Below are 26,943 nucleotides of genomic sequence, written 5' to 3' on the forward strand. Positions count from 1 at the left end.
AAGTCTTGACAGAAGTCAGAGCTGTGAGAGGGGCAGCCACTTGACCGAAATTACGAATGAAACGCCGATAGAAATTAGCGAAACCGAGAAAGCGCTGCAACTCGACACGTGACTTAGGGACGGGCCAATCGCTGACAGCCTGGACCTTAGCGGGATCCATCTGAATGCCTTCAGCGGAAATAACAGAACCGAGAAATGTGACAGAGGAGACATGAAAGGCGCACTTCTCAGCCTTCACGTAGAGACAATTCTCTAAAAGGCGCTGGAGTACACGTCGAACGTGCTGAACATGAATCTCGAGTGACGGTGAAAAAAATCAGGATATCGTCAAGGTAAACGAAAACAAAAATGTTCAGCATGTCTCTCAGTACATCATTAACTAATGCCTGAAAGACAGCTGGAGCATTAGCGAGACCGAACGGCAGAACCCGGTATTCAAAATGCCCTAACGGAGTGTTAAACGCCGTTTTCCACTCGTCCCCCTCTCTGATGCGTACGAGATGGTAAGCGTTACGAAGGTCCAACTTAGTAAAGCACCTGGCTCCCTGCAGAATCTCGAAGGCTGACGACATAAGGGGAAGCGGATAACGATTCTTAACCGTTATGTCATTCAGCCCTCGATAATCCACGCAGGGGCGCAGAGTACCGTCCTTCTTCTTAACAAAGAAAAACCCCGCTCCGGCGGGAGAGGAAGAAGGAACTACGGTACCGGCGTCGAGAGAAACAGACAGATAATCCTCGAGAGCCTTACGCTCGGGAGCCGACAGAGAGTATAGTCTACCCCGAGGGGGAGTGGTCCCCGGAAGGAGATCAATACAACAATCATACGACCGGTGAGGAGGAAGAGAGTTGGCTCTGGACCGACTGAAGACCGTGCGTAGATCATGATATTCCTCCGGCACTCCTGTCAAATCACCAGGTTCCTCCTGAGTAGAGGGGACAGAAGAAACAGGAGGGATAGCAGACATTAAACACTTCACATGACAAGAAACGTTCCAGGATAGGATAGAATTACTAGACCAATTAATAGAAGGATTATGACATACTAGCCAGGGATGACCCAAAACAACAGGTGTAAAAGGTGAACGAAAAATCAAAAAGGAAATGGTCTCACTGTGGTTACCAGATACTGTGAGGGTTAAAGGTAGTGTCTCACATCTGATACTGGGGAGAAGACTACCATCTAAGGCGAACATGGGCGTGGGCTTCCCTAACTGTCTGAGAGGAATGTCATGTTTCCGAGCCCATGCTTCGTCCATAAAACAACCCTCAGCCCCAGAGTCTATCAAAGCACTGCAGGAAGCAGCCGAACCGGTCCAGCGTAGATGGACCGACAAGGTAGTACAGGATCTTGATGGAGAGACTTGAGTAGTAGCGCTCACCAGTAGCCCTCCGCTTACTGATGAGCTCTGGCTTTTACTGGACATGACATGACAAAATGTCCAGCAGAACCGCAATAGAGGCAAAGGCGGTTGGTGATTCTCCGTTCCCTCTCCTTAGTCGAGATGCGAATACCTCCCAGCTGCATGGGCTCAGTCTCTGAGCCGGTGGGAGGAGATGGTTGAGATGCGGAGAGGGGAAGCACCGTTAACGCGAGCTCTCCTCCACGAGCTCGGTGACGAAGATCTATCCGTCGTTCTATGCGGATGGCGAGTGCAATCAAAGAGTCCACGCTGGAAGGAACCTCCCGAGAGAGAATCTCATCCTTAACCTCAGCGTGAAGTCCCTCCAGAAAACGAGCGAGCAACGCCGGCTCGTTCCAGTCACTGGAGGCAGCAAGAGTGCGAAACTCTATAGAGTAATCCGTTATGGATCGATCACCTTGACATAGGGAAGCCAGAGCCCTGGAAGCCTCCTTCCCAAAAACTGAACGATCAAAAACCCGTATCATCTCCTCTTTAAAGTTCTGATAATCGTTAGAACACTCAGCCCTTGCCTCCCAGATAGCTGTGCCCCACTCCCGAGCCCGACCAGTAAGGAGTGATATGACGTAAGCGATCCGAGCTCTCTCACTTGAGTACGTGTTGGGCTGGAGAGAGAACACAATATCACACTGGGTGAGAAAAGAGCGACACTCAGTGGGCTGCCCAGAGTAACATGGTGGGTTATTAACCCTAGGTTCCGGAGACTCGGAAGACCAGGAAGTAGCTGGTGGCACGAGACGAAGACTCTGAAACTGTCCAGAGAGATCGGAGACCTGAGCGGCCAGGGTCTCAACGGCATGACGAGCAGCAAACAATTCCTGCTCGTGTCTGCCGAGCATTGCTCCCTGGAACTCGACGGCAGTGTTGAGAGAATCCATAGTCGCTGGGTCCATCTTGGTCGGATTCTTCTGTTATGCTGGTGAATGAGGACCCAAAAGCGACGTAATAGTAACAGAGTCTTTATTCCAGTATTAAACAAATAATGATTCTCCTGGATATTATCAATGGTAAATCCAAAACAGGAAACTGAAATCCTCTCGTCAATAGAGAGGAACGACTGGAGACGCGACCACAGACTGCAGGTCGCTTCAGGAAGGCACTGGCCGTAGCTGACATAGACACCTGCTCACACGCAGCATCTGAAGAAGGCAAAGAACACGACAGGGCGGAACAAGGACACAGGACAGCAAACATCAAACAAGAATCCGACAAGGACAGAAGCGGAAAACAGAGGGAGAAATAGGGACTGTAATCAGAGGGCAAAATAGGGGACAGGTGTGAAAGAGTAAATGAGGTCGTTAGGAGAATGAGAAACAGCTGGGAGCAGGAACGGAACGATAGAGAGAGAGAGCGAGAGAGGGAAAGAGGAAGGGGGAGAGAGAGGGATAGAAAGAGGGAAAGAACCTAATAAGACCAGCAGAGGGAAGCACAGGGACAAGACATGATGATCAAAGACAAAACATGACAATTATGGTATACATGGTTCTCTGTAGTGTTTTTGCTCTTTACTGTAGTATTTATTTTGCGGACAACAGTATTATTTAGTATTTACTGTAGTATACTGTAGTATTTACAGTTAACTATAGTATAAATACTGTAGTAAAAGAAAACTGTTGCATATACTATAGTAATTAATGTAGTGTTTTTGCAGATTGTAGTATACTGTAGTATTTACTGTAGTGTTTTTGCGGACATTGCTGTAGTATTTACTATAGTGTTTAAGTTGAAGTGGAGGCTTTCTCCTTGAGGAAACCTACTGGGGAAATACTAAAAGAGCAAATTTTCCATAACCTGTAGGTAGGACTGGGGTTTGAATTGATAGTTCAGTAGAAAGGCCTCTTTAGTGTCCTAAGTTTTCATAACTGTGACCTTAATTGCATACCGTATGTAAGCTGTTAGTGTCTTAACAACCGTTCCACAGGTGCATGTTCATGAATTGTTTATGGTTCATTGAACAAGCATGGGAAACAGTGTTTAAACCCTTTATAATGAAGATCTATGAAGTTATTTGGATTTCTACGAATTATCTTTGAAAGAAAGTAGATTTTTTTCAGTACATGAACGAAAAATCTTCATGCCAGTGTCCAGGTAACATACACACTGTAAAGTACCTATTGTAAGAACAAATATCAGTTTGAATCTGCATTCAATCCAGAAAGATTCAAATGTGTACTGGAGCATACTACATGAGCATATACAGTCACAACTGATATCCACACTACCACTGTCCTAGTATTGCATTTTGTGATCCCCTTTCCACACACATTCAGACATCAACCAGCTGGTCCAGCTGGTCCAGTATGAGAGGGACATCCAGCATACACATCATCATCGGCTGGACAAGAGCTCAGTGGAGAGAGCTGAAGCTGAACCAAAGGGATCTCTCTTCACAAGTCCTCTGCTGCACTTTCCTTTATCTCTTTTCCTCCTCTCTTCCTCACTTGTTGCTTTCCAAAATGAACAAAGGGGAAAATAAGTATCATAAGTAGACTAAGAAGTCACCTCTTCTTCCTACAGACTCCATTTTTCCACTTCTTTGTCTGTCTCTCTTCTTCTCTTTTTCTCCTTCTATGTTTCCCCCCCTTTTTTTAAATAGTCTCAAAGTTGCTATAAGATCCTTATGGCATGCTGCTACATGTTAGAGCTCGTCTGTCTACTACTTTCTGACACACACACACATTGTAAACCTATAAGGAATCCTGGGGTGTGGGAGCCGAATCAGCAAGCAGGTACTCACTACTCCCTCACTCTTCTCTCCTCTTTGAACAGCTGCTGCTAAAAGGCTATGGAATGTGGCTGGTTAGCATGTGTGTTTGTGTACGTATGAACATATGACGGTATGTACTGTATGTATGAGCCAGGAGCGAGAGAGAGCACTATTAATGATTGAGTACCAAAGAGATATGGCTGTCGGCTGATCAAGCTTCTATGTGCTTTTTTCCGTCCTCCTCTGTGTACATTGACTTCAATACAAAGGGTAAGGGGGATACCTAGTCAGTTGTACAACTGAATGCCTTCAACTGAAATGTGTCTTCCGCATTTAACCCAACCACTGTGAATCAGAGAGGTGCCGGGGGCTGCCTTAATCGACAGCCACGTCTTCAGCACCCGGGGAACAGGGGGTTAACTGCCTTGCTCAGAACAACAGATTTTTACCTTATCAGCTCAGGGATTCGATCCAGCAACCTTTCAGTTACTGGCCCAACACTCTAACCACGAGGCTACATGGTTCTCACCCCCTTCCATAGACTTACACAGCAATTATGAAGACTTACACAGCAATTATGAAGACTTCCGGGGGACGTCCTCCAACCTATCAGAGCTTTTGCAGCATGAACTGACATGTTGTCCATCCAATCAAAGGATCCGAGAATTAATGTAGTACTAAAAGCATAAGCTACAGCTAGCTAGCACTGCAGTGCATAAAGAGAGGTGAGTAGTTGACTCAAAGAGAAAAACAATAGTTGAACAGTTTTGAACAAATTCATTTCTTCAAAAATTTAGAAGAAGCAACAGAGAGAGAGCAAGAGAGGAGCTAGCTATATTTAATTTCTGTATTTTTCTAATTAGTTTACCTTTCACTTACTTAGCTAGCTAATGCAGCTAATTTAGCCTACTCAACAACCTGACTCAAATAGCAAGGAATATTATTTGTGTTAGCTAACGTGAACTAACTCACTTTTGTACATTGTGCTGGTCCGTACAATGTACCTTATTTTAGCGCCCCAAAAACGTAATACTTCCAGATCAACTGTAATATCAATACCATTGTAAAGCACAATTTCTCCCCTTTCCAACAAAATCAATGACCCAAGAATACCCAAGAAGACTCGAGGCTATAATCACTGCCAAAGGTGCTTCAACAAAGTACTGAGTAAAGGGTGTGAACTTTACTTATGTAAATGTGGTATTTCAGTTTTTTATTTGTAATACATTTGCAAAAATGTTCAAAAAACTGTTTTTGTGTTGTGTGTAGATTGATGAGGGGGGGAAATCTATTTTAGAATAAGGCTGTAACGTAACAAAATGTGGAAAAAGTCAAGGGGTCTGAATACTTTCCAAGGGCACTGTATGTGATGGGATGTATAGACAACATGGATAGTATATGGATAAAATACTGTATGTAGTATTTCTGAAGAATAGTACATGTACAGCAATAGTTAAATAGGTTCAACCTTGACTAGAATACAGTATATACATATGACGTGGGTAAAACAGTATGTAAACATTATTTAAAGTGACCAGTGTTTCATTATTAAAGTGACCAGTGTTTCATGACTTTGTACATAGGGCAGAAATTGTGTGTTCGTGTCTATTTACAGTGCTGAGGGCCATGGCTGACCAGTTCAAGAGCACTGGATTACTCAATGTATGCATTCCACTGCTCAAGCACATAGCACAAAAATTAACACTCTAACACGGCTGAACACAATTCTTCAGCTGTTTTTCCGATCTCATGCATCTCTCTCACGTTTAAAGTTAAAATGTAATTGCCTGATGGCATGCCTGAACCATAAAACCACACAACCACTGAATTTGGAAGTCACTGTTTGCAATCAAAATGGCGCTGTCATATAGATAATAACACAAGACAAAATTCCTCGGAAATTCCCAAATAAGTACATGGATACACATTTCACCAGCTATTAAAAAAAAGTGTATATGCTTTGATGATTTTTAGTGGTACAAAAGCACAGCCACAACAATGAGAGATTTTGTCAAATATGGGGGCTCATCTAGGATGGAACAAAATATGGGAGTTCATCCGGGATGTTGATCCAGGACATATATTACAGAACATGTGCAGGGGTGGGAACGAGCAACGAGCTCCACATTGTGTTATTCAACCTATGTCTCACAGATTTACCACGGAACCCGGTAAATGACTGTAATAAAGGAAACTCAGTCTAAACGCTTTGCTCTTTTGAAAACGTGCCTCTGTCAGACACTTCTAATAATTATCAGTCTGTTATCCCGCTTCCGGGGGAAATGACAGTATTAAGATGTCTGCGGTATCACACAGAGGCCACACGCGCTTTCTCGTCACGCAACAAATGTCAAATCCACTCACTGGATGATAACTATCAAGTCCAATGGAAAAGCTGGTTGTCAGGATTGTGCATATTACCTTTCATCAGAGCGTAAGGTGGTAGTACGAAGCGAAACAAGGTTTTACATCAGAGAGTCGGTGCCAAGGAGCATAGGGTCAAGGGACAGACGGCAATTATGATGGTGAGAATGAATTCAATTGATAGTTAAGGTGAAAAGGTCAAAGAATTAAGTGAATACAGTATATAGAGAGTTTATGGGGAGAAATAGTCATGGGTGGACAGAAGAGAGATAGGGAAGGGGAGATGTACAGTACCAGTCAAAACTTTGCAAAGCTGTCATCAAGGCAAAGACTGGCTACTTTGAAGAATCTCAATATATTACATATACTTTTTTGGTTACTACATGATTCCATATGTGTTATTTCATAGTTTTGATATCTTCACTATTATTCTACAATGTAAAAAAAAAAAGTACAAGAAGAACCCATATTAAGTTGCAGAAGCCAAACTCAGCCGATACTGTGGAGCTTCTGTTGCTATGGAGACAACCAAGCACTCCTGCGCACTACCACTCCTGCCCGTGTGAGTTTTGTCAGCTGGTCAAGACACCAAGGCACTCATCCAAGAAGGACACGTTCAAAGCGGTAAATGTCTAATTATGATTTAAAACATGTTGGTCAAAGTCCAAAACCTTTCAGGCAGGTAGCCACCCCTCTTGTCTTGAACATTTTGAGCCTGACAAGGAGGGGATGCTCACTGGACAGAAAGCAAATGCTCCTGGAGAGTCAAGGGAACCAAAAACAAATGTTGAGAACAGTTTTTTAGCCTCTATAACCTGTAGCACAACAAACATTCTGGCATATAATGTAAGTCGACAGTAAAACATGAGTACCAAGGGCCAGAAAGACCCATGTGTTTGGGCTCCCATGTCATGCGACAGGAAGTGTGGAGGACCTCCTTTGTTTACATAGGGACAGTATGCCATGGCAACACAGTGACCAATTAGGTCTCCCCTCCGGAAAAAAAAGGAAGTGCCCTTTCACTTGGTCAAAAAAACTAGACGTGATGCTATACTGAACTCTTTACACGCATTCATGTGTTTTGTCTCAGGGAAGACAACTCGGCCATTCTACCAGCCGCCTAAGCACAAAATCTCACCCCCGTTGAAAGGCTTTCGACAATAACGAGAGGTACGTCAATAACGAGCAGCAGACTTGACTCTGACTCATCTTCAAAAGCTTGAACCTAACATTTACGATAGCAAATTTCAATTTACAAAAACAAATGGCTGTTTTCGTCTATTGAGCTTCTAGTCATGAAATCTATGCAGCCTACTCAAAAAGCTGTTGCACCGCAACTCACTGCCTTCCTGAAGACAAACAATGTATACGAAACGCTTCAGTCTGGTTTTAGAACCCACCATAGCACTGAGACTGCACTCGTGAAGGTGCTAAATGACCTTTTAATGGCGTCAGACCAAGGCTCTGCATCTATCCTCGTGCTCCTAGACCTTAGTGCTGCTTTTGATACCATCGATCACCACATTCTTTTGGAGAGATTGGAAACCCAAATTGGTCTACATGGACAAGTTCTGGCCTGGTTTAGATCCTATCTGTCGGAAAGATATCAGTTTATCTCTGTGGATGGTTTGTCTTCTGACAAATCAACTGTAAATTTCAGTGTTCCTCAAGGTTCCGTTTTAGGACCACTATTGTTTTCACTATATATTTTACCTCTTGGTGATGTCATTCGGAAACATAATGTTAACTTTCACTGCTATGCAGACGATACACAGCTGTACATTTCAATGAAACATGGTGAAGCCCCACAATTGCCCTCCCTGGAACCCTGTGTTTTAGACATAAGGAAGCGGATGGCGGCAGATGATTTACTTTTAAACTCAGACAAAACAGAGATGCTAGTTCTAGGTCCCAAGAAACAAAGAGATCTTCTGTTGGATCTGACAATTAATCTTGACGGTTGTACAGTCAACTCAAATAAAACTGTGAAGGACCTCGACGTTACTCTGGACCCTGATCTCTCTTTTGACGAACATATCAAGAATATTTCAAGGACAGCTTTTTTCCATCTTCATAACATTGCAAAAATCAGAAACTTTCTGTCCAAAAATGATGCAGAAAAATTAATCCATGCTTTTGTCACTAGATTAGACTACTGCAATGCTCTACTTTCCGGCTACCCGGATGAAGCCCTAAATATACTTCAGTTAGTGCTAAACACGGCTGCTAGAACCTTGACAAGAACCCAACAATTTGATCATATTACTCCAGTGCTAGCCTCTCTACACTTGCTTCCTGTTAAGGCTAGGGCTGATTCAAGGCTTTACTGCTAACCTACAAAGCATTACATAGGCTTCCTCCTACCTATCTTTCCGATTTGGTCCTGCCATACATACCTACACGTACGCTACGGTCACAAGACGCAGGCATCCTTACTGTCCCTAGAATTTCTAAACAAACAGCTGGAAGCAGGGCTTTCTCCTATAGAGCTCCATTTTTATGGATTGGTCTGCCTATCCATGTGAGAGACGCAGACTCGGTCTCGACCTTTAAGTCTTTATTGAAGACTCATCTCTTTAGTAGGTCCTATGATTGAGTGTAGTCTGGCCCAGTGGTGTGAAGATGAACGGAAAAGCACTGGAGCGACGAAACGCCCTTGCTGTCTCTGCCTGTCTGGTTCTCCTCTCTCCACTGGGATTCTTTGCCTCTAACCCTATTACGGGAGCTGAGTCACTGGCTTACTGGTGCTCTTCCATGCCGTCCCTAGGAGAGGTGCGTCACTTGAGTGGGTTGAGTCACTGACGTGATCTTCCTGTCCGGGTTGGTGCCCCCCTCGGGTTCGTGCTGTGGGGGAGAACTTGGTGGGCTATACTTGGCCTTGTCTCAGGGTAGTAGGTTGATGGTTGAAGATATCCCTCTAGTGGTGTGGGGGCTTTGCTTTGGTGGGTGGGGTTATATCCTGCCTGTTTGGCCCTGTCCGGGCCACAGTCTCCCAACCCCTCCTTTCTCAGCCTCCAGTATTTATTCTGAAATAGTTTATGTGTCGGGGGGCTAGGGTCAGTCTATTATATCTGGAGTATTTCTCCTGTCTTATCCGGTGTCTTGTGTGAATTTAAGTATGCTTCCTCTAATTCTCTCTCTCTCTCACTCTTTCTCTCACTCTTTCTCTCTCTCTCTCTCTTTCTCTCTCTCTGAGGACCTGAGCCATAGGACCATGCCTCAGGACTACCTGGCCTGATGACTCCTTGATGTCCCTAGTCCACCTGGTCATGCTGCTGCTCCAGTTTCAACTGTTCTGCCTGCGGCTATGGAACCCTGACCTGTTCACCGGACTTGCTACCTTGTCCCAGACCTGCTGTTTTCAACTCTCTAGAGACAGCAGGAGAGGTGGAGATACTCTGAATGATCGGCTATGAAAAGCCAACTGACATTTCCTCCTGAGGTGCTGACCTGTTGCACCCTCTACAACCATCTGACCCTGCTGGTCATCTATGAACGTTTGAACATCTTGTACATGTACTGTTATAATCTCCACCCAGCACAGCCAGAAGAGGACTGGCCACCCCTCATAGCCTGGTTCCACTCTAGGTTTCTTCCTAGGTTCTGGCCTTTCTAGGGTTTTTTTCCTAGCCACCGTGCTTCTACATCTGCATTACTTGCTGTTTGGGGTTTTAGGCTGGGTTTCTGTACAGCACTTTGTGACATCGGCTGATGTAAAAAGGGCTTTATAAATACATTTGATTGATTGATTGATTCTTGACTCTGGTTCGTGCTCAAAGACTTGAGCCTTATTGCCAGGTCTGGCACAGTCTCCCTGATCTCCGGTGCATTTTTTCTGATATATCTATCAGGACGAATCTGTATGGCTGGACGTGTTTCAATGAACTTGATGCACATGTTCTTAGTCTCTGAGACATTGTGTACTATAGTGAAACAAGGTGGCCTTTGGACAAGAACAGCAGATATCCTCCCTCTTTCACCTCAGCCTTCACTTCCCTCTGCTAATCTTTTCTTAGCCAACCACTGACAGATCCATTGTCGGCTTTCACAGCAAACACATGGGGGGGGGGGGGGGTCTTGGAGAGGTCAGGATGAATCCCAAATCCCAATATGATATAATAGACCCAGCACAGTGATAGTGAATATCTTGGATAGTAATATTAGTGGTAGTTGGTACATGATCTTCTCAGTAAACATGTTACCTTGACTGGCGTCTCTTTGCCTCTTCCAAATATCTAATAACGTAACAGTTGGTGTCAGAAGTGGGCTCTACCACTGCAGGTATAGTTACCTCAAATGAAGTACTAACTACTAACTAAATAGGCCTTTGTCAGGTCAGGTAAGCTGAAGAACGACAAAGCCAGGTGAACCAAGGTTAGTGGCTTGAGAAAAGGAAGTCAAATTAAACACTTAGTGGGATAAAGGGTTGGGTTATTGCCAGGAAGTAATAGTAAGAGATGTGAAGAAGGGAAGAGAATTGAAATACCTAAGCAAGAGAGAGAGAGAGAGAGAGAGAGAGAGAGAGAGAGAGAGAGAGAGAGAGAGAGAATGTGCTTGATCTGTGATTGATATGAAGGATAATCAGAGTGAGTGGTGTGTGCATAATAATGTCTGTTTGTGAGTGTATAGATATCAACAGTGACAGAACTATTCTGTACACCACGTTCAAGCCAAACACTCTGTTAGTGTATTTGTTTGCATTTGTTCATTAGCCCATTAAGCCCATTATTGACTAGGCCAAAACTAGCCTTACCTCTATGGAGGGCTACAAAACAAGAAGCCATTTCAGCTTTAGGCCACTCTCGCTTCAAGCCTATACGGTGATGACACAACACATTCTTCCCCTCACACACCAGGCACAACACCCAGGCACAAACAAAGCCTAGTGTGCCCTCACATTATGACAGAGTGACCTTAGGCTGGTGACCAGAGGCCATACCCAAACTGAGAGAGAGAGACTCCATTCAATCCCTCGTATTGTCCCCTTACCAAAGGAAGTGGCATTTACCTGCCCTCGCATTCTATGTGATTACACTCCTTTGTTTGCCGATGAGCGTAATGGAGGTGGAAAAAAACCATGAGCAAAGGTCTCAACAAGTTGACCATGAGTGGCTACGAGAAACCACATTTACAGCCGATTGTAACGGACGGAATGACAACATTGTGGGAGGCCATTGGCCATTGAACTGCAAGTGTTGCTCGTGGTTTGTGGTTGCTCATCAGCTACATTGGTGGTAATTAGATCATATTCACATTGTTGTTCATTATTAGGAGAGAGAGACGAGGGGAATTATGGGAAGGTGGGTGACTGGCTCTTTGTGACATCATCCCCTGTAATGGTTGGTTGGGGGAGTTGATGATCTGATTGATGAGGGCAGTGTGTCATGTGATTTCCCATAAAGCACAGCTGATTGTCAGGCACTATTCTCAGTGGAGCTGACGCTATAGAATTACAACGAGTAAAGACTAGGATATTCCAATTCAAATCCATGTCATGTGATTTGTGGGCTGGTGGTTTGGCGGCCATATTGGCTGTTCAGTTTGGACTCACTTTGGACTGTTTGGTTAATTGATGCTCATCACAATTGGGTGCACATTGATAAATAAGCTGCTTTCTATGCGTTAGAATTGAAAATGTGGTGTGTTCTCTGTGGCCATTGAGAGGGAATGCAGAAATGTACAAAATGTACAAATTATAATGAATCACTATAACATTGTTTTTACTAAATCACCACAATACAGGGAAAAGCACGGATGTTCGTTCAACATATTCCTCATGATTATCTTACAATTAGTCATGTATTTCTGCTTTTATTTCACAAAGGTGTCATGGCCTGTGAACACATGGCCTTGCACAAAAACAGGAATTCAACTTTTTTTCAGCCTTTATGTACAGATGTGGGACCTTAATTTGAGTCAGGTACAGCAGGAAAATTATCCCGCAGCAAAAGGAAATGTGAAATATTATGTGGATTATAACTAATGGATATTTTTGTAGGGGTTGATATATCTTTCGTAAATGATAATCAAGTCTGAAATTTCTAAATGGAAATTACAAACCTCAGAATTCCTTTTTAAACCTCAAATACACCTCAAGTTTGAAATGTCCTACATTGCACGAAAGTTCTCCTGCAACAGGGTGATCCAAATAAGATCATACATCTGTAACTTTCCTTTCCTGTGCGTTCAACAGAACTCCCTGAATACAAGGCACGGCGCAGAGCAAAAACATCTGGGAAAGACCAGCTTGCACTGTGAACAGCTGGGCAGGCCAACAATTCACAGGAGTGACAGAGACACCTACTGGACACGTTGGGTAACACAGCTCTCTATCACAGCTGGTTCCAATGCATTGTCCAACTCACACCAAAACCTGAAGCATCTTCTTCCTCATGTATACCAACACAATAGAAATGATGGAGATGGTTAACTCCTAGAAATTATGCTTAGGACCTATCTATAAACTACAAACTAAAAACGACATTTGTGAAACCCTAAGAATGCATAAGAATGTTATATAAAAACATAATATGTTATACTGAACAAAAATATAAACTGTAAAGTGTTGGTCCCATGTTTCATGAGCTGAAATAAAAGATCACAGAAATGTTCCATAAGCACAAAAAGCTTCTTTCTCTTTTGTTCACAAATGTGTTTACATCCCTGTTAGTGAGAATTTCACCTTTGCCAAGATAATCCATCCACCTGACAGGTGTGGCATATCAAGAACCTGATTAAACAGCATGCTCATTACATAGGTGCACCTTGTGCTGGGGACAATAAAAGGCCACTCTAACATGTGCAGTTTTGTCATACAACACAATGCCACAGATGGCTCAAGTTGAGAGAGTGTGCAATCGGCATGCTGACTGCAGGAATGTCCACCAGAGCTGTTGCCAGATAATTTAATGTTAATGTCTCTACCATAAGCCGCCTCCAACATTGTTTTAGAGAATTTGGCAGTACGCTTAACCGGCCTCACAACCCCATACCACGTGTATGGTGTCGTGTGGGCGACCAGTTTGCTGATGTCAACGTTGTGAACAGAGTGCCCCATGGTGGCGGTGGGGTTATAGTATGGGGCAGGCATAAGCTACGGACAACTAACACAATTGTATTTTAATCGATGGCATTTGAATGCACAGAGATAATGTGACGAGATCCTGAGGCCCGTTGTCGTGCCATTCATCCACCGCCATCACCTCATGTTTCAGCATGATAATGCACAGCCCCGTGTCACAAGGATCTGTACACAAATCCTGGAAGCTAAAAATATCCCAGTTCATCCAAGGCCTGCATAGTCACCAGACACGCCACCCATTGAGCATGTTTTGGATCCACTGGATCATTGTGTACGACAGCGTGTTCCAGTTCCCGCCAATATCCAGCAACTCTGCACAGCCTTTTGAGGCTACCTGCCACCCTACAGCAGTTGGGGACGGTTTTTGCTCTCAATTCAGGTCTTCTCCGACCTGAAAGCACTAATATGGGCAGTGCAGCGGCAGAGAGTAGACTTCTAGCTAAGTGAATTGGAGGACTCCCCATTTTCCCACAGTGGTCCGAGCTGGGCTGTTTGCCAATGGAGGCTTAGGTCCACAGACTTGGCTGTCTCGAACCTATTAGCATAGCAACGCTCTCGCAAAGGGGAGCCAAAGAGGACAGACGGACGAGTATGATCCGTTTCATTGTGGCTACTCTAAAGTTTATGGTCACACTCTAGGGTATATAGGCTGCCATTAAGAAATGTTGCTGCGCGTTCTTTTAGTAATAGAACCACATATACATCACCAGAAAGAAAAAAACTCGCAAATACAAAACATACATACCTGTATCTATTTGTGAGAACAATTCTCATGACCAAAAGTTTAAAAAGGGTCACAAACATCAAGTTCATCTCCACTTCTTGTGTCGAATTAGAAGCACATTATAAGTGGTGGTCCTGCAGTGCTTCCCGTAACACACACACACACACACACATACACACACACACACAACAATACTTTGGCTGCACAGAGACTGATCTGTCCTCGGCAGATGGGCCTGCTTGGTCGCACAATAAGACTGATCTCCAATCAGACAAATCATATTAAAGGGGAGATAAACAAGAAGACCTAAAGTCTGTAAGGTTTCTACTCATTTCATCTGAAGAAATACACCCCTTCATTTGGAAAAATATCACTTCTAAATACCTTAATAATCTGAGTAGTGTAGCTGTCTAATTGTATCAAATTCAAAAAACGAAGGACCTACAGTATTACTGCATTTATGTTTTTGTTGTCACAAGAGACTTGCAGAGTGTGGCTTTAAAGACCAAAAGAACAGTGAGAAACAGAGATTGGAAGTGTAGCTAATCGAGGACATAAAGTTTTTAAAAAATGTATAAAGTGTCTGTCTATCGATCTCTCCCGGATACATTCCAACCCGGCATCTGTCTCTCTACTCTCTTGTCTATTATTTATTGACCTGGCTCAAGCCCAGTAAAACTTCACAACTCCAAACTCTCTCCAGCCCATTCACTCTGATTCAGACTGCCAGAGAAAGAGACCTAAACTGAAATCACTTCCCAGTTCCCACACTAGTTTAGCATAGCATTAGCACCACAAGCTAAAGTGAAGGGTCTAGCTATGGAGACACATGCACTTGACCATACTGACTGAGGCCTCAGTATATGCAATGTCACAGTGCTGCACCCGCTAATGTCTTGTGGCTATAAACTACAAGTCTTGCAGATAAAAGTGAAAGGAAGCTCGGAGCAAAATGCATTTGAGGATCTCCAAAGTAATCGGACGAATGTTTAATGCATTAAGAATAGTAAATAAGTCAAAGGAGGGATACACTGTAACTAGGCAAAACAGAGAGAGAGGGAGCGAGTGAGTGAGACCTGGGAGAGTTCAATTAGTCCAAAGTCTTCTACCGGCAGTAACAAAAAATGTTGAATATGCTGACAATCTCACAGGAACAAAATGTCTTATGAAGAGATGGATATATGGATTTTACTTTATATTATGGACCAATACCTTGTATTTACTTGATAATACTGTAATTACATAGGTTAGTAGTGCAACTACATTGTAGGTACATGTTGTTACAGTTGCATATCACCATGCTGGTCAAACTGGTGTGGTAGTAGCTCTCCAGGACTGGCAATAGCCCTTCAGGACTGGAGTTGGAGAACTCTGCAGTAGAGGCAAGGCCCAGGGGAACAGCACAACCAGCCACTCCTTCTGTAACCACCAGAGTCGAACAAACAAACCAACAAATCAACAACGACTGTCCCCCACGGCCCCCCAGTGCTCACCCCTTCGGTCCTCAAACACATGCAACAAACGGAGGCTCCATTTAAGAATGATGGAGGCCACTGTGTTCTTGGGGATTGTCAATGCTTTTTGGTACCCTTCCCCAGATCTGTGCCTCGACACAATCCTGTCTCGGACAATTCCTTTGACCTCATGGCTTGGTTTTTGCTCTGACATGCAGTGTCAACTGTGTGACCTTATATAGACAGGTGTGTGCCTTTCCAAATCATGTCCAATCAATTGAATTTACCACAGGTGGACTCTAATCAAGTTGTAGAAACATCTCAAGGATGATCAATGACAATAGGATGCACCTGAGCTCAGTTTTTGTCTCATTTCAAAGGGTCTGAATACTTAAGTTAAACATAAAAAAAAAAAAGTTTTATACATTTGCAAAAAAAGGCCATGTTCTGTTATAATCTCCACCCGGCACAGCCAGAAGAGGACTGGCCACCCCTCATAGCCTGGTTCCTCTCTAGGTTTCTTCCTAGGTTTTGGCCTTTCTAGGGAGTTTTTCCTAGCCACCGTGCTTCTACACCTGCATTGCTTGCTGTTTGGGGTTTTAGGCTGGGTTTCTGTACAGCACTTTGAGATATCAGCTGATGTAAGAAGGGCTTTATAAATACATTTGACTTGATTTGATTAATAAGACTGAACTAGATAAAGGAATTTAAATAATACAATTTGAGTTGCACCTTTAATCAATAGCCTAAGAAATGAACAACTCTTAGAAGAAAACAGACTTTTGATTGTCTTTATTAAGACATCATCTATCAAAAATTTCAGCCAGGCCGACCAGTCAGCTCGAGCCGCCTGCACGCCCGACGCACACCAGTCTAGTCAATAACTAAACTCTCTCCCAACACAATTTCCTTCCCAGTTCACACTTTTAATTATTATTTTTTTCCAAGGGAAAGGTATGGAAACAACAACAAGAAAGACATACACCTCAAATATACATTAATACACAGAAACAGCAAATCAGGGCGACCCAATATAGCTGGGTCGCCCTGTCCTGTCCCTAGTGGTCCACCACCCTGCAGCGCCCCAACCCAACACATCCCACTCAGCTTTAGGATCTTAGTGAAACATTCATTATTGGTTTTCGGTGTGTTAGGCCAAGGCCAGAGTGACAACCCACAGGATGACAGACCCCCAGGGCCAGGACTGAGCAGCTCAGCAGCTAGAGATAGCCTAAATAGGTATCTCCCCTGACGTGGGCATGTTTTCAATACAGACTCCTTTAGTCGTACTGTATTCCATGTAAGGCATCCAGACTTTATGAAAGTCGCCCTGTATACCCTTAACCTTGTAATGAATCAAATCTAGTGATACATAACTTGACATTGTGGGAGGATAACCAACCTTCCAATGAATGGCAATGCATTTCTTAGCTGCTATAAATGCTTGGTTACACAGTTTCTTCAGATAACAGTCTCCAGTATCAACATTTCCAAGCAAACAAAAACAGGGAGAAGGGAGAATCTGTAGACATGCTGAGATAAAAGAACATACTCTTCACCAGAATTCAGCCAGCCTTCACAAGACAATAACATATGCAAATATGTCTCCTTTTGTGTTTTACAGCTCCTAATCCTCCTGAAATGAGTCATGACAAAGAATTACCTTGGTGTACATTAATACATTATATTATCCCAAAATATAATCAGTGGTTGAATAATTGAAATGACCATTATTCCCAGATCCTAGACTGTAGCTTTAAACTGCTGTCCTGTAGCTTCTGTAGGTCTAGCCATCAAGTCAAGATGGAATGTTGTATCATTCACTGGTATTGTTAAAATACAGCTAAATTCACCTGAGCTCTGTAGACTGGTCTTCCATGGCTGTCTGACCCTGCTGGGACCCCTGTCACCATCTTATCTTGCTAAGACATGATGAGCGTAGTGTTGTGTACTGACTGCACTAGAGGGCTGCATTCCTTCGGGACACCTGCAACACCTGCGGGTCCCGACAGAGATCATTGCGGCTCGGTTGGCATTTTTCATGCTGCGGACGGTCAGACCGACAACTTTGGGATTTAAATATTTTTGTTGTCCCACAGACTATTTGGAAATGGTCCTCTTTCTGCTTTGTATGGGTAAACCTACCTATTGTATTAAAAGCACTTATTTCTATCATTATTCACACACTTTGCTGCTTCAACTTCAGTAGCCTACCTCTCCTAGTTGGGCATGAGGGTTCAGGCTTGCCTAGCATGTGTGGTCTTATTGAAATAGAGTAGGCTGCATACATGGGTGGAGAATCAAGTGGCAGTTAACTTATAATACTTGTATTAACTTACTAATACCAACATGTTTCAAGCAGACCACCATAGTCCCTGTGCCCAAGAACACTAAGGTAAATGACTACCGACCCGTAGCACTCACGTCTGTAGCCATGAGGTGCTTTGAAAGGCTGGTCATGGCTCACATCAACACCATTATCCAAGAAACCCTAGACCCACTCCAATTTGCATACCGCCCAAACAGATCCACAGATGATGCAGCTCCACACTCACTCCACACTGCCCTTTCCCACCTGGACAAAAGGAACACCTACGTGAGAATGCAATTCATTGACTACAGCTCAGCGTTCAACACCATAGTGCCCTCAAAGCTAATCACTAAGCTAAGGACCCTGGGACTAAACACCTCCCTCTGCAACTGGATCCTGGACTCCTGACGGGCCGCCCCCAGATGGTAAGGGTAGGTAACAACACATCCACCACACTGATCCTCAACATGGGGGCCCCTCAGGGGTGCGTGCTCAGTCCCCTCCTGAACTCCCTGTTCACTCATGACTGCATGGCCAGGCACGACTCCAACACCATCATCAAGTTTGCTGATGACACAACAGTGGTAGGCCTGATCACCGACAACGATGAGACAGCATATAGAGAGGAGGTCAGAGACCTGGCCGTGTGGTGCCAGGACAACAACCTCTACCTCACCGTGATCAAGACAAAGGAGATGATTGTGGACTACAGGAAAAGGAGGACCGAGCACGCCCCCATTCTTATCGACAGGGATGTAGTGGAGCAGGTTGAGAGCTTCAAGTTCCTTGGTGCCCACATCACCAACAAACTAACATGGTCCAAACACACCAAGACAGTCGTGAAGAGGGCACGACAAAACCTATTCCCCCTCAGGAGACTGAAAAGATTTGGCATTGGTCCTCAGATCCTCAAAAGGTTCTACAGCTGCACCATCGAGAGCATCCTGACTGGTTGCATCACTGCCTGGTATGGCAACTGACCGGAAGGCGCTACAGAGGGTAGTGCGTACGTCCCAGTACATCACTGGGGCCAAGCTTCCTGCCATCCAGGACCTCTATACCAGGCGGTGTCAGAGGAAGGCCCTGAAAATTGTCAAAGACTCCAGCCACCCTAGAATGTTCTCTCTGCTACCGCACGGCAAGCGGTACCGGAGCGTCAAGTCTAGGTCCAAAATGCTTCTTAACAGCTTCTACCCCCAAGCCATAAGACTCCTGAAGAGCTAATCAAAGGCCTACCCAGACCCCTCTTTTTTTTGCTGCTGCTACTCTCTGTTTATTATCTATGCATAGTCACTTTAACTCTACCTACATGTACATATTACCTCAATTACCGCACATTGACTCTGTACTGGCACCACCTGCATGTAGCCTCGCTATTGTTATTTTACTGCTGCCGTTGAATTATTTGTTACTTTTATTTTAAATGTTTTAACTTAACACTTCTTAAAACCATTGTTGGTTAAGGGCTTGTAAGCAAGCATTTCACTGTGAGGTCTACACCCGCTCTTTGTATCATGTTGCAATGATAACACTTGTGGGGGGAGGGGACATGCGTCCCCTGTCTCCAGGGAAAGTTGCTTTCCAGTGAAAATGATATTTTGGTTCCAACCCCTGGTCTTGTTGCACTACATGCAATAAGGACATGAACAGATGGTCCTTATGGTATAGCTGACCCTGCCGGAGTTTACCAAATCTCTGGACACATCTTTTTAGTAATCATAGTTTTGTGATATCCCCCATACTGGCCATGACTGGCCATAATCTGCCTTGTTACAGGGCCTAATCTCTTTTGTAAAGACCATACAAAGATCATCCCCCTGCCTGGGCCAGTTACTTGAATAGTGAATTATTATGATAATCTATTCCAAAACATTCTAGCAACTACATCCAGGTTGTTTATATTCGTTTGTACTCTGAATGCTGTTTTCGCATTCACCGTGATAAAGTAAATGAATAGTGATTAAATAGCAAATCGGACCATACATTTATGTGTTCTGGTGACAAATGTTATTTTCTCTTTAATGTCTGCCCAGGTAGCCTAGATCTACAGATGAAAACACAATCCCCTTTGTCATCAATAACTTAATGCAAACTATAATTATTTTGTTACCTGTGTATCCAGCATCATCATCACCTTCTCGGGTTCATATCCCTTTCTTGTTATTTTTCTGTCGTGAGGCACTCCTACAACACAGCTCTCCACATTTTGAGCGAAACAACCAAAAACTTGAACTTGCACTTGAATTGTGTCGAATTTCCAGTGACTCTGGTGGTGCTCCTGGCTTGTACCGTGCAATATCCTCGGAGTACAACAGCGGTGTCCAGGTATGTGTCATCAATTCCTCCTCTGTTAATGTCACTCACAAAAAATCTGACTATAAGCATCAAAAAAGCGTATCGCACTTGACAGTAAGACTATTGTCTGCGTTTGAAAAACGTGTTCAGCAATGGGGGGAGGGAAAAAACAAATCAAGTGGGCCACATATGGTTTCCATTCGGGGTAATACATTTTGAATCCAGGAATTAGTGGAGGGTGGACAAATAACATTGAGAATAAAGACCATCATTCACTTGAGCATGTGTGCCATGGGATGTTCCCTTGGATTGAAACATTAGTCTCAATTATATCGAGGTTGCTCCCTTTAAATGTCAAATTCCAATGTCGATATTCATTTCATTTGACACTTGGAATGGGTACGCCCCCAACAGACACTAATTCAACGTTTGCCTTGAAATAAATATGGAAAAGGGGGGTTGTTACATTATGAAGTAGGCCTAGTCTATGAAAAAATCCCATAGGCCTACAAATCGGCGATATTTATGTACAATTCAGTTTATATTCTCCCGCAGCCACTCCACATTATAACGTGATGCTGAAGGCACTGGGGGATGACAGGGTCATCGCGATTTCTGGGTCATCTTTTCCTATTGTATTTTTCCCGACAAGATGGAATCAAATGTAATGATGTTTTATTGAATATGATCCAGCCATTATGATATAGGCCTAGTTATTGTAATCATACAATTAATAGGCCCAACATGTATGTTCACAGCTGGCTGCTCCTCCTGTTTCTATATTTATGCCTATCCCAGTGTCCCCTTCCTCAAAATCTTCTCCAGACACAAAATGGATGGTCTCTCCAATGTCTTGCTTTTTCATATTCTTCTCTGAGCAGCCCCTCCTTCGATGTGTGGAATCCGTGTCACATCTCTTTCATATGCCTCTGATCTGTTGGTCTTTACGCGGAGAAGAAAATACAAATCCCATAAATAGCATGACGCTGAGCATGACGCGAATCCTGTCTCAGCCGACACATTAAAATGCGCAACGAGAAGGGGGGAAATGTCAAAATAAACGACAAAAATAACTGATATCCTCAATGCACTATGGTAGAAAATGAAATTGGAATGGTTCGGTACCCACGAGCTGTTATTGACGGGATGCCAATGGTTTAAGCTTTAGCCTACATCAATTTCGCAGCCTACCCTGAACCTGAACCTACAGCGCGCACCGCCGCGAGCGGATGGTCATTTCTGACCCCGAAGCCATATAATCCATTCATTCTCAAAGATGTGTTGCTCCTTGGTGTATTCCCGGTCGGGGCAGAAACCATAGTCAGTCGCTCTCACCAGCGGGTTACGGAGGAGATGAAGAACAGAGGGATTACTGCCAGACCACACGACGCGCTCTGGTTGAATTCTGCGTGCGCAGCCAGCCAGGGCAGAGTTAAACTCAATCAGAAATCGCTACATTACAGACATGAATATAGTCTATATTGGGTACCTGGTTTAGTCTACTGTAGCTGTCACCAAAAACTCAAAGGCGGTATTAAAAACAAATGGGATCACATAGCCTAGTGATTATAAGGCCTTGATAGGCTAGACTGGGAATTGTATTGTCATCAAATGTAGCCTATTTAGTAAAATACCATACTGAGCCACACATTGAACCATAGTCAAAATAACTAATTCATTTGAGGGAAATTAGACATTTTGGTATTCCTCTCTCTAGAGCTGTTAGCTCGTGCATGAGACGGGTGTGCTCTGGAATGGGCACGCTGGGCAGTGTAGCAAAGGTCGAAAGACTAGCCTAAATTCACTTTCAGCTCACACGGCATTACTACCATTGACACGTCCTCAGAGGTTCATCATTAAACTAGATCAGTGGCACCCGTCATTCAGGGCACCTGTTTTGAGCCCCGTATTTTTGACCTTGACTGTTTTGCATGTTATTTAGGCACTAATACCTGTCGCATATCAGTTTGCAAACAATGTAAAAAATATATATAATTGAGTTAATAAAGCTGCATACAAACATGGCCTCTTTTTTGTTTTCTTGAGTAAGGCAGCTCCAAAATGCAGGTGTTTCAGCCTAGCTCAGTGCTTTCTGTGGTGGTGGGGCAAGCCAGCAGAAAATACAGAGTGTTGCGCCGTGATTGGCTCAGTATTCTGTCACTCATGGGGACACTACCTCACCGCCAAGTCTAAGGGTAGATGTTGAAAATTCTAGCACCATGGGTGCTGCCATAGAGTTACATTAGAAGTGCCCATCCAAGAAGGCTGAAGGTCATTGGCCACAGATAAAATGGTGTCAAATCCTTTTTAATCCTTGTCATATGATGAGAAATAATGAAGAGAAATTATAGATAAAATATATTGGTGCTCATCGGCCATTGTACATAAACATTACACAACAAGTTGAAAATCGTAAATTCAACAATGAGTGGTGTGGAAGGAATCAGTGACAGTGGCTGTGCTGTCCCAAATCTGGGATTAAACGAGCTCCGACTGGGAAAAAAACGTTTTGAATGGTCATCCAACTCGGAATTGTAAATCCAGCCTCATTATAGAGTTACAACCTGAAGATCAATGACGTCATCATGATTCGACCTTGTTTTTTTCCGATTCACCAGTTGTTTTGAAAGCACCATAAATCCAGAGAATTCCAGACTTGGATGACAAAATTTGCCCACGAAGGACTGCTGCGCCACCTTCCTGTTCAAGTGAGCACAGCACAACAAGGTGTGTCCAAAAATGTATTGTATGCTGCTGAATAAATTATGTAATATGCCAGGAAATATGTATACTGTAGATAAGAAAGTAATAGTAAGTGTATGTTGTGTAGTAAGATGTTAGTAGCCCATGTGCCTCACCCTAATAATTTGGTCTATTTACCCCTCTTAATTTCACCTACTGTTCTGACTTGGTGGTGCACATATAGCCTATAACCTGTTTAGAGAAATATAATCATCAAATATTGTAAGAGCTTTCATTGTCTGATTATATGCCCCATTTATTTATCCTACGTTTCTGACTTGGTGTACAGGGAGAACACTGTAAGAACGGCCCATGTTCTGAATTCTGTCGCTGTACATTTCAAAAGTGCTAAACAAAAAGTTATATTGACTACGTCCGTCGTAGCTCGCGCATTAATGTCTTAATCAAAATTACGGATTGCCTCTTATTAACACTTGTCGTCCCCTTATGCCATAGTTGGTACATTTCAATTGTCATTAGAAACCACATTTGTTTAAGCAAGTCAGCCATATCAGCTATGTTTTTTTTTAAAGGCACTAAATGAGGCTGAATTAACTATTTTGCTGCCAGACAAGGCTCCGCTGATAGCCAGGTGTAGCAGTGGTAAGATGTTGGGACTGCTGTTGGGACAGTTTAATGTAGGCCCAAACAGTTTGTGGGCACCATTTGTCACCGTTGTAGTGCAATTAATGTATTGTTTAGTGTAGTGGCTTTGCTGGCATTTATCCCACTTAGTTTTTTTTGCCCTACCAAGATTTACATGCTAAAATCTCCATTGGGCTTGATGTAGGTTTGTAGGTCTGGAGGCACAGCAATGGCAGGATAATTGGTACGCTTTATACCTATACACATGGCTGGAAATCAAGAGTCCCCTGCGCTTTGGGCAAGGTGATGGATGTGCCCATTGCGTGCGCAGTTCCCGTGACACCTGCTCTGGCAGATGCTTGGACAGAGGTCACACGATTTCTTGTAACACACTACGACTTCTGCTTGCCCAAGTCAAAACATAAGATCGCCAATTTTACAAAAATATCAACGTCAACATGGGCCTACTCCTGAGGTGCGCTCAGTTCACTTGAACATTTGCTACATTGTGGAACAGTTTGTAGTCTACTGAACAACACGTTTCCCCAAAACGTTCTTGTACGTCCTTGAACACACTTTTAGGTACGTTGGTGGGTATGGCGAAGTGTGGCTTGAAGCAGCAAGTGACATATTTAATGGGCAGTGGCCATGCTGACATTGTCAAAAAAAAATTGTCAAAAGTCGCTCTGGATAAGAGCGTCTGCTAAATGACTTAAATGTAATGTAAATGATTGTTCCACAACCCAGCCCCTCCCCGTTTTTCAACTGGTCATTCGTCGTTTCCGTTCAAATGAACCTACCAGGGCATAAAAATGTACTGAACGCAGCCCTGGAGCAGCACTTATGGTGCTCTCAAGATAATTGGGAACTCTGAAAAAAACTATTCAATCATGATGTCAGTGATTTTAGGAAAGTCGAATCTCTAGAAAGATACCAGAGTTTCAAACTTGGAATTCCGAGTTGGATGACGGTTCAAAACGATTTGTCCCAGTCTGAACTCATTTTCTTCCGAGCTCCCAGTTGTCTTGAATGCACTAAAGTCAGATGTCAGAGATTTCTGAGTTCCCAGTTGTTCTGAACGCAGCATTAGGCGCTACAAGGATGATGTGAAGGACGGACAGTGGCGGAAAAAGTACCCAAGTTTCACACTTGAATGAAAGTAAAGATACCTTAAAAGAAAATGACTCAAGTAAAAGTCACCTAGTCACCTATTACTTGAGTAAAGGTCTAAAAGTATTTGGTTTTAAATGTACTTACATATCAAAAGTAAAAGTATAAATCATTTAAAATGTCTTATATTAAGCACGATTTTCTTGTTTTTTAAATTTACGGATAGCAAGGGGCACAGTTCAACACAGACATAATTTACAAACGAAGCATTTGTGTTTAGTGAGTCTACCAGATCAGAGGCAGTAGGGATGACCAGGGATGTTCTCTTGATAAGTGCGTGAATTAGACAATTTTTCCTGTCCTGCTAAGCATTCAAAATGTAACGAGTACTTTTATGGGTGTCGGGGAAAATGTAAGAAGTAAAAAGTACATTATTTTCTTTAGGAATGTAGTGGGGTAAAAGTAAAAGTTGTCAAAAATATAAATAGTAAAGGTACCCCAAAAAACGACTTAAGTAGTACTTGAAAGTATTTTTACACCACTGGTTAAAGATGATGACAACCATGACGATAATCTATCATCGACTACAGAGGAACAATAATCATGACACCAAGACGTCCTATTGCGCTTTCAAAACAACTGGGAGCTCGGAATTCACAATTTGTAAATCTCCGACTTCCGAGCGTTCATGAACAACTGGGAAATCGGAATTTAAAAAAACAAGCTCCGACTATGAAAAATAGTTTTGAACTGTCATCCAACTCGGAATTCCAACTCGGGAATTGAGGCCTCTTTCTAGAGCTCAGACTTTCCGACCTGAAGATCATTGACATTTCCCAGTTGTTTTAAACACGGCATAAAGTAACAGATTATCCATTATATTGACCAGATACTAGCGGCTTCAAAAATGGAAGTCACTGGCAGCCTGGACGAGACAAGATCAGGTGGGACCATTCTAGCCAATGAGAGGGCTAGTTATCACAGCCACAAAGTCAACATTGGCTATACAGTAAAACAATTCACGAAAACAAAAATGTTATGTGTTTTAAAATTAGGGTCAATGTTGGGTTTTAAATCAAATTGTAATAAGATAAACTGTATAAATAGGCAGGGTTTATGAATTTGTGGCTTTATGACTTTTTTTCTCAAAGTTGCAGGGATGTCACATCATACCTATATTAGTACACTCGTAACAACCTAATCATTGCGAAACTTATATTTGATTAAATAAGCCACACGTAGAAAACATGCCATTACATGATAACCAAATTCGACACTAATTGACCTCAATACAAACACCTGCTGGAGTTATGATTTGATAGAATGTTGCACTTCACTCGCAATAGCTCAAGTCGAGACAGATAGAAAGGGAGGCAGACAGGCGGAGTAGAGAGATGCATGTGATTGAAAGATATTTTCTGTTTTTATTTGTTGTCTTTAGGCCTATGCATTTTACATAGTTGACAATATAAGTTATAGGCCCACTGATGTGTTCTATGCTCATATTTCTCTAGCTGCCAATAGATCACAGTGGATTAATTTGTCCATATGGCAGAGGCTAGTGCTCTCGCCAAAGTTGAATTTTAACTTTTAGATTTTTATAATTTTACTTCAGATTTTATGATTTAACCACGTGACAATGAGTTTGAGAAACATAAACGTTATTATTGAAATAAAAAATGTCCACGAAAATGCGCATATAAAAACAATAACTGGCACACAGATGGTAGAAATGGTAGGATAAATTGTAAGTTTCCTTAAATTCACGGTCTTTACGCTATTATTACAGCCATTCAAAATATTGCAAACTGGGCTAGCACATGCACACAGGAGGTCCCGTGAAAAAACGTGGGATCTTGGACATCTCATACTTCTGACTAGAGTGCGTTCAAAACAACTGGGAACTCGGAAAAAAACGAGCCCCAACTGGGAAAAATCGATTTGAAAGGTCATCTAACTCCGAATTCCAACTCGGTAACTCAGGCCTCTTCCTAGAGGTCCATCTTCCCGACCTGAAAATGACTGATGTCATGATTTGACCTGAGACTTTTCCCGAGTTCCCAGTCATTTTGAATTCAGCAATAGGCCCTATGGGATCATCAGATCATATATATTACTCTTTCACCCTGAGGCTTTGTGATTATTG

At 43.0% G+C, this 26,943-nt stretch overlaps 1 protein-coding gene and 1 non-coding gene across 2 annotated transcripts in view; both read right to left on the reverse strand.

Moving 5' to 3' along the window:
* The window catches only part of LOC139551710 (ral guanine nucleotide dissociation stimulator-like), a 111,221-nt gene extending 89,460 nt beyond the window's left edge, over positions 1–21,761 (reverse strand). The window contains exon 1 of the mRNA XM_071362986.1: positions 20,176–21,761. Within this exon, the coding sequence (XP_071219087.1) occupies positions 20,176–20,196 (21 nt within the window). The 5' untranslated portion in view covers positions 20,197–21,761. The remainder of the gene's footprint in view (positions 1–20,175) is intronic.
* On the reverse strand, positions 3,155–3,209 carry LOC139552895 (U7 small nuclear RNA). The gene has a single exon (XR_011670556.1). It is a non-coding gene; the product is annotated as a U7 small nuclear RNA (small nuclear RNA).
* Positions 21,762–26,943: the final 5,182 nt, after the last annotated feature.

This window comes from Salvelinus alpinus, chromosome 24, assembly GCF_045679555.1.
Source record: "Salvelinus alpinus chromosome 24, SLU_Salpinus.1, whole genome shotgun sequence".
NCBI lineage: Eukaryota > Metazoa > Chordata > Actinopteri > Salmoniformes > Salmonidae > Salvelinus > Salvelinus alpinus.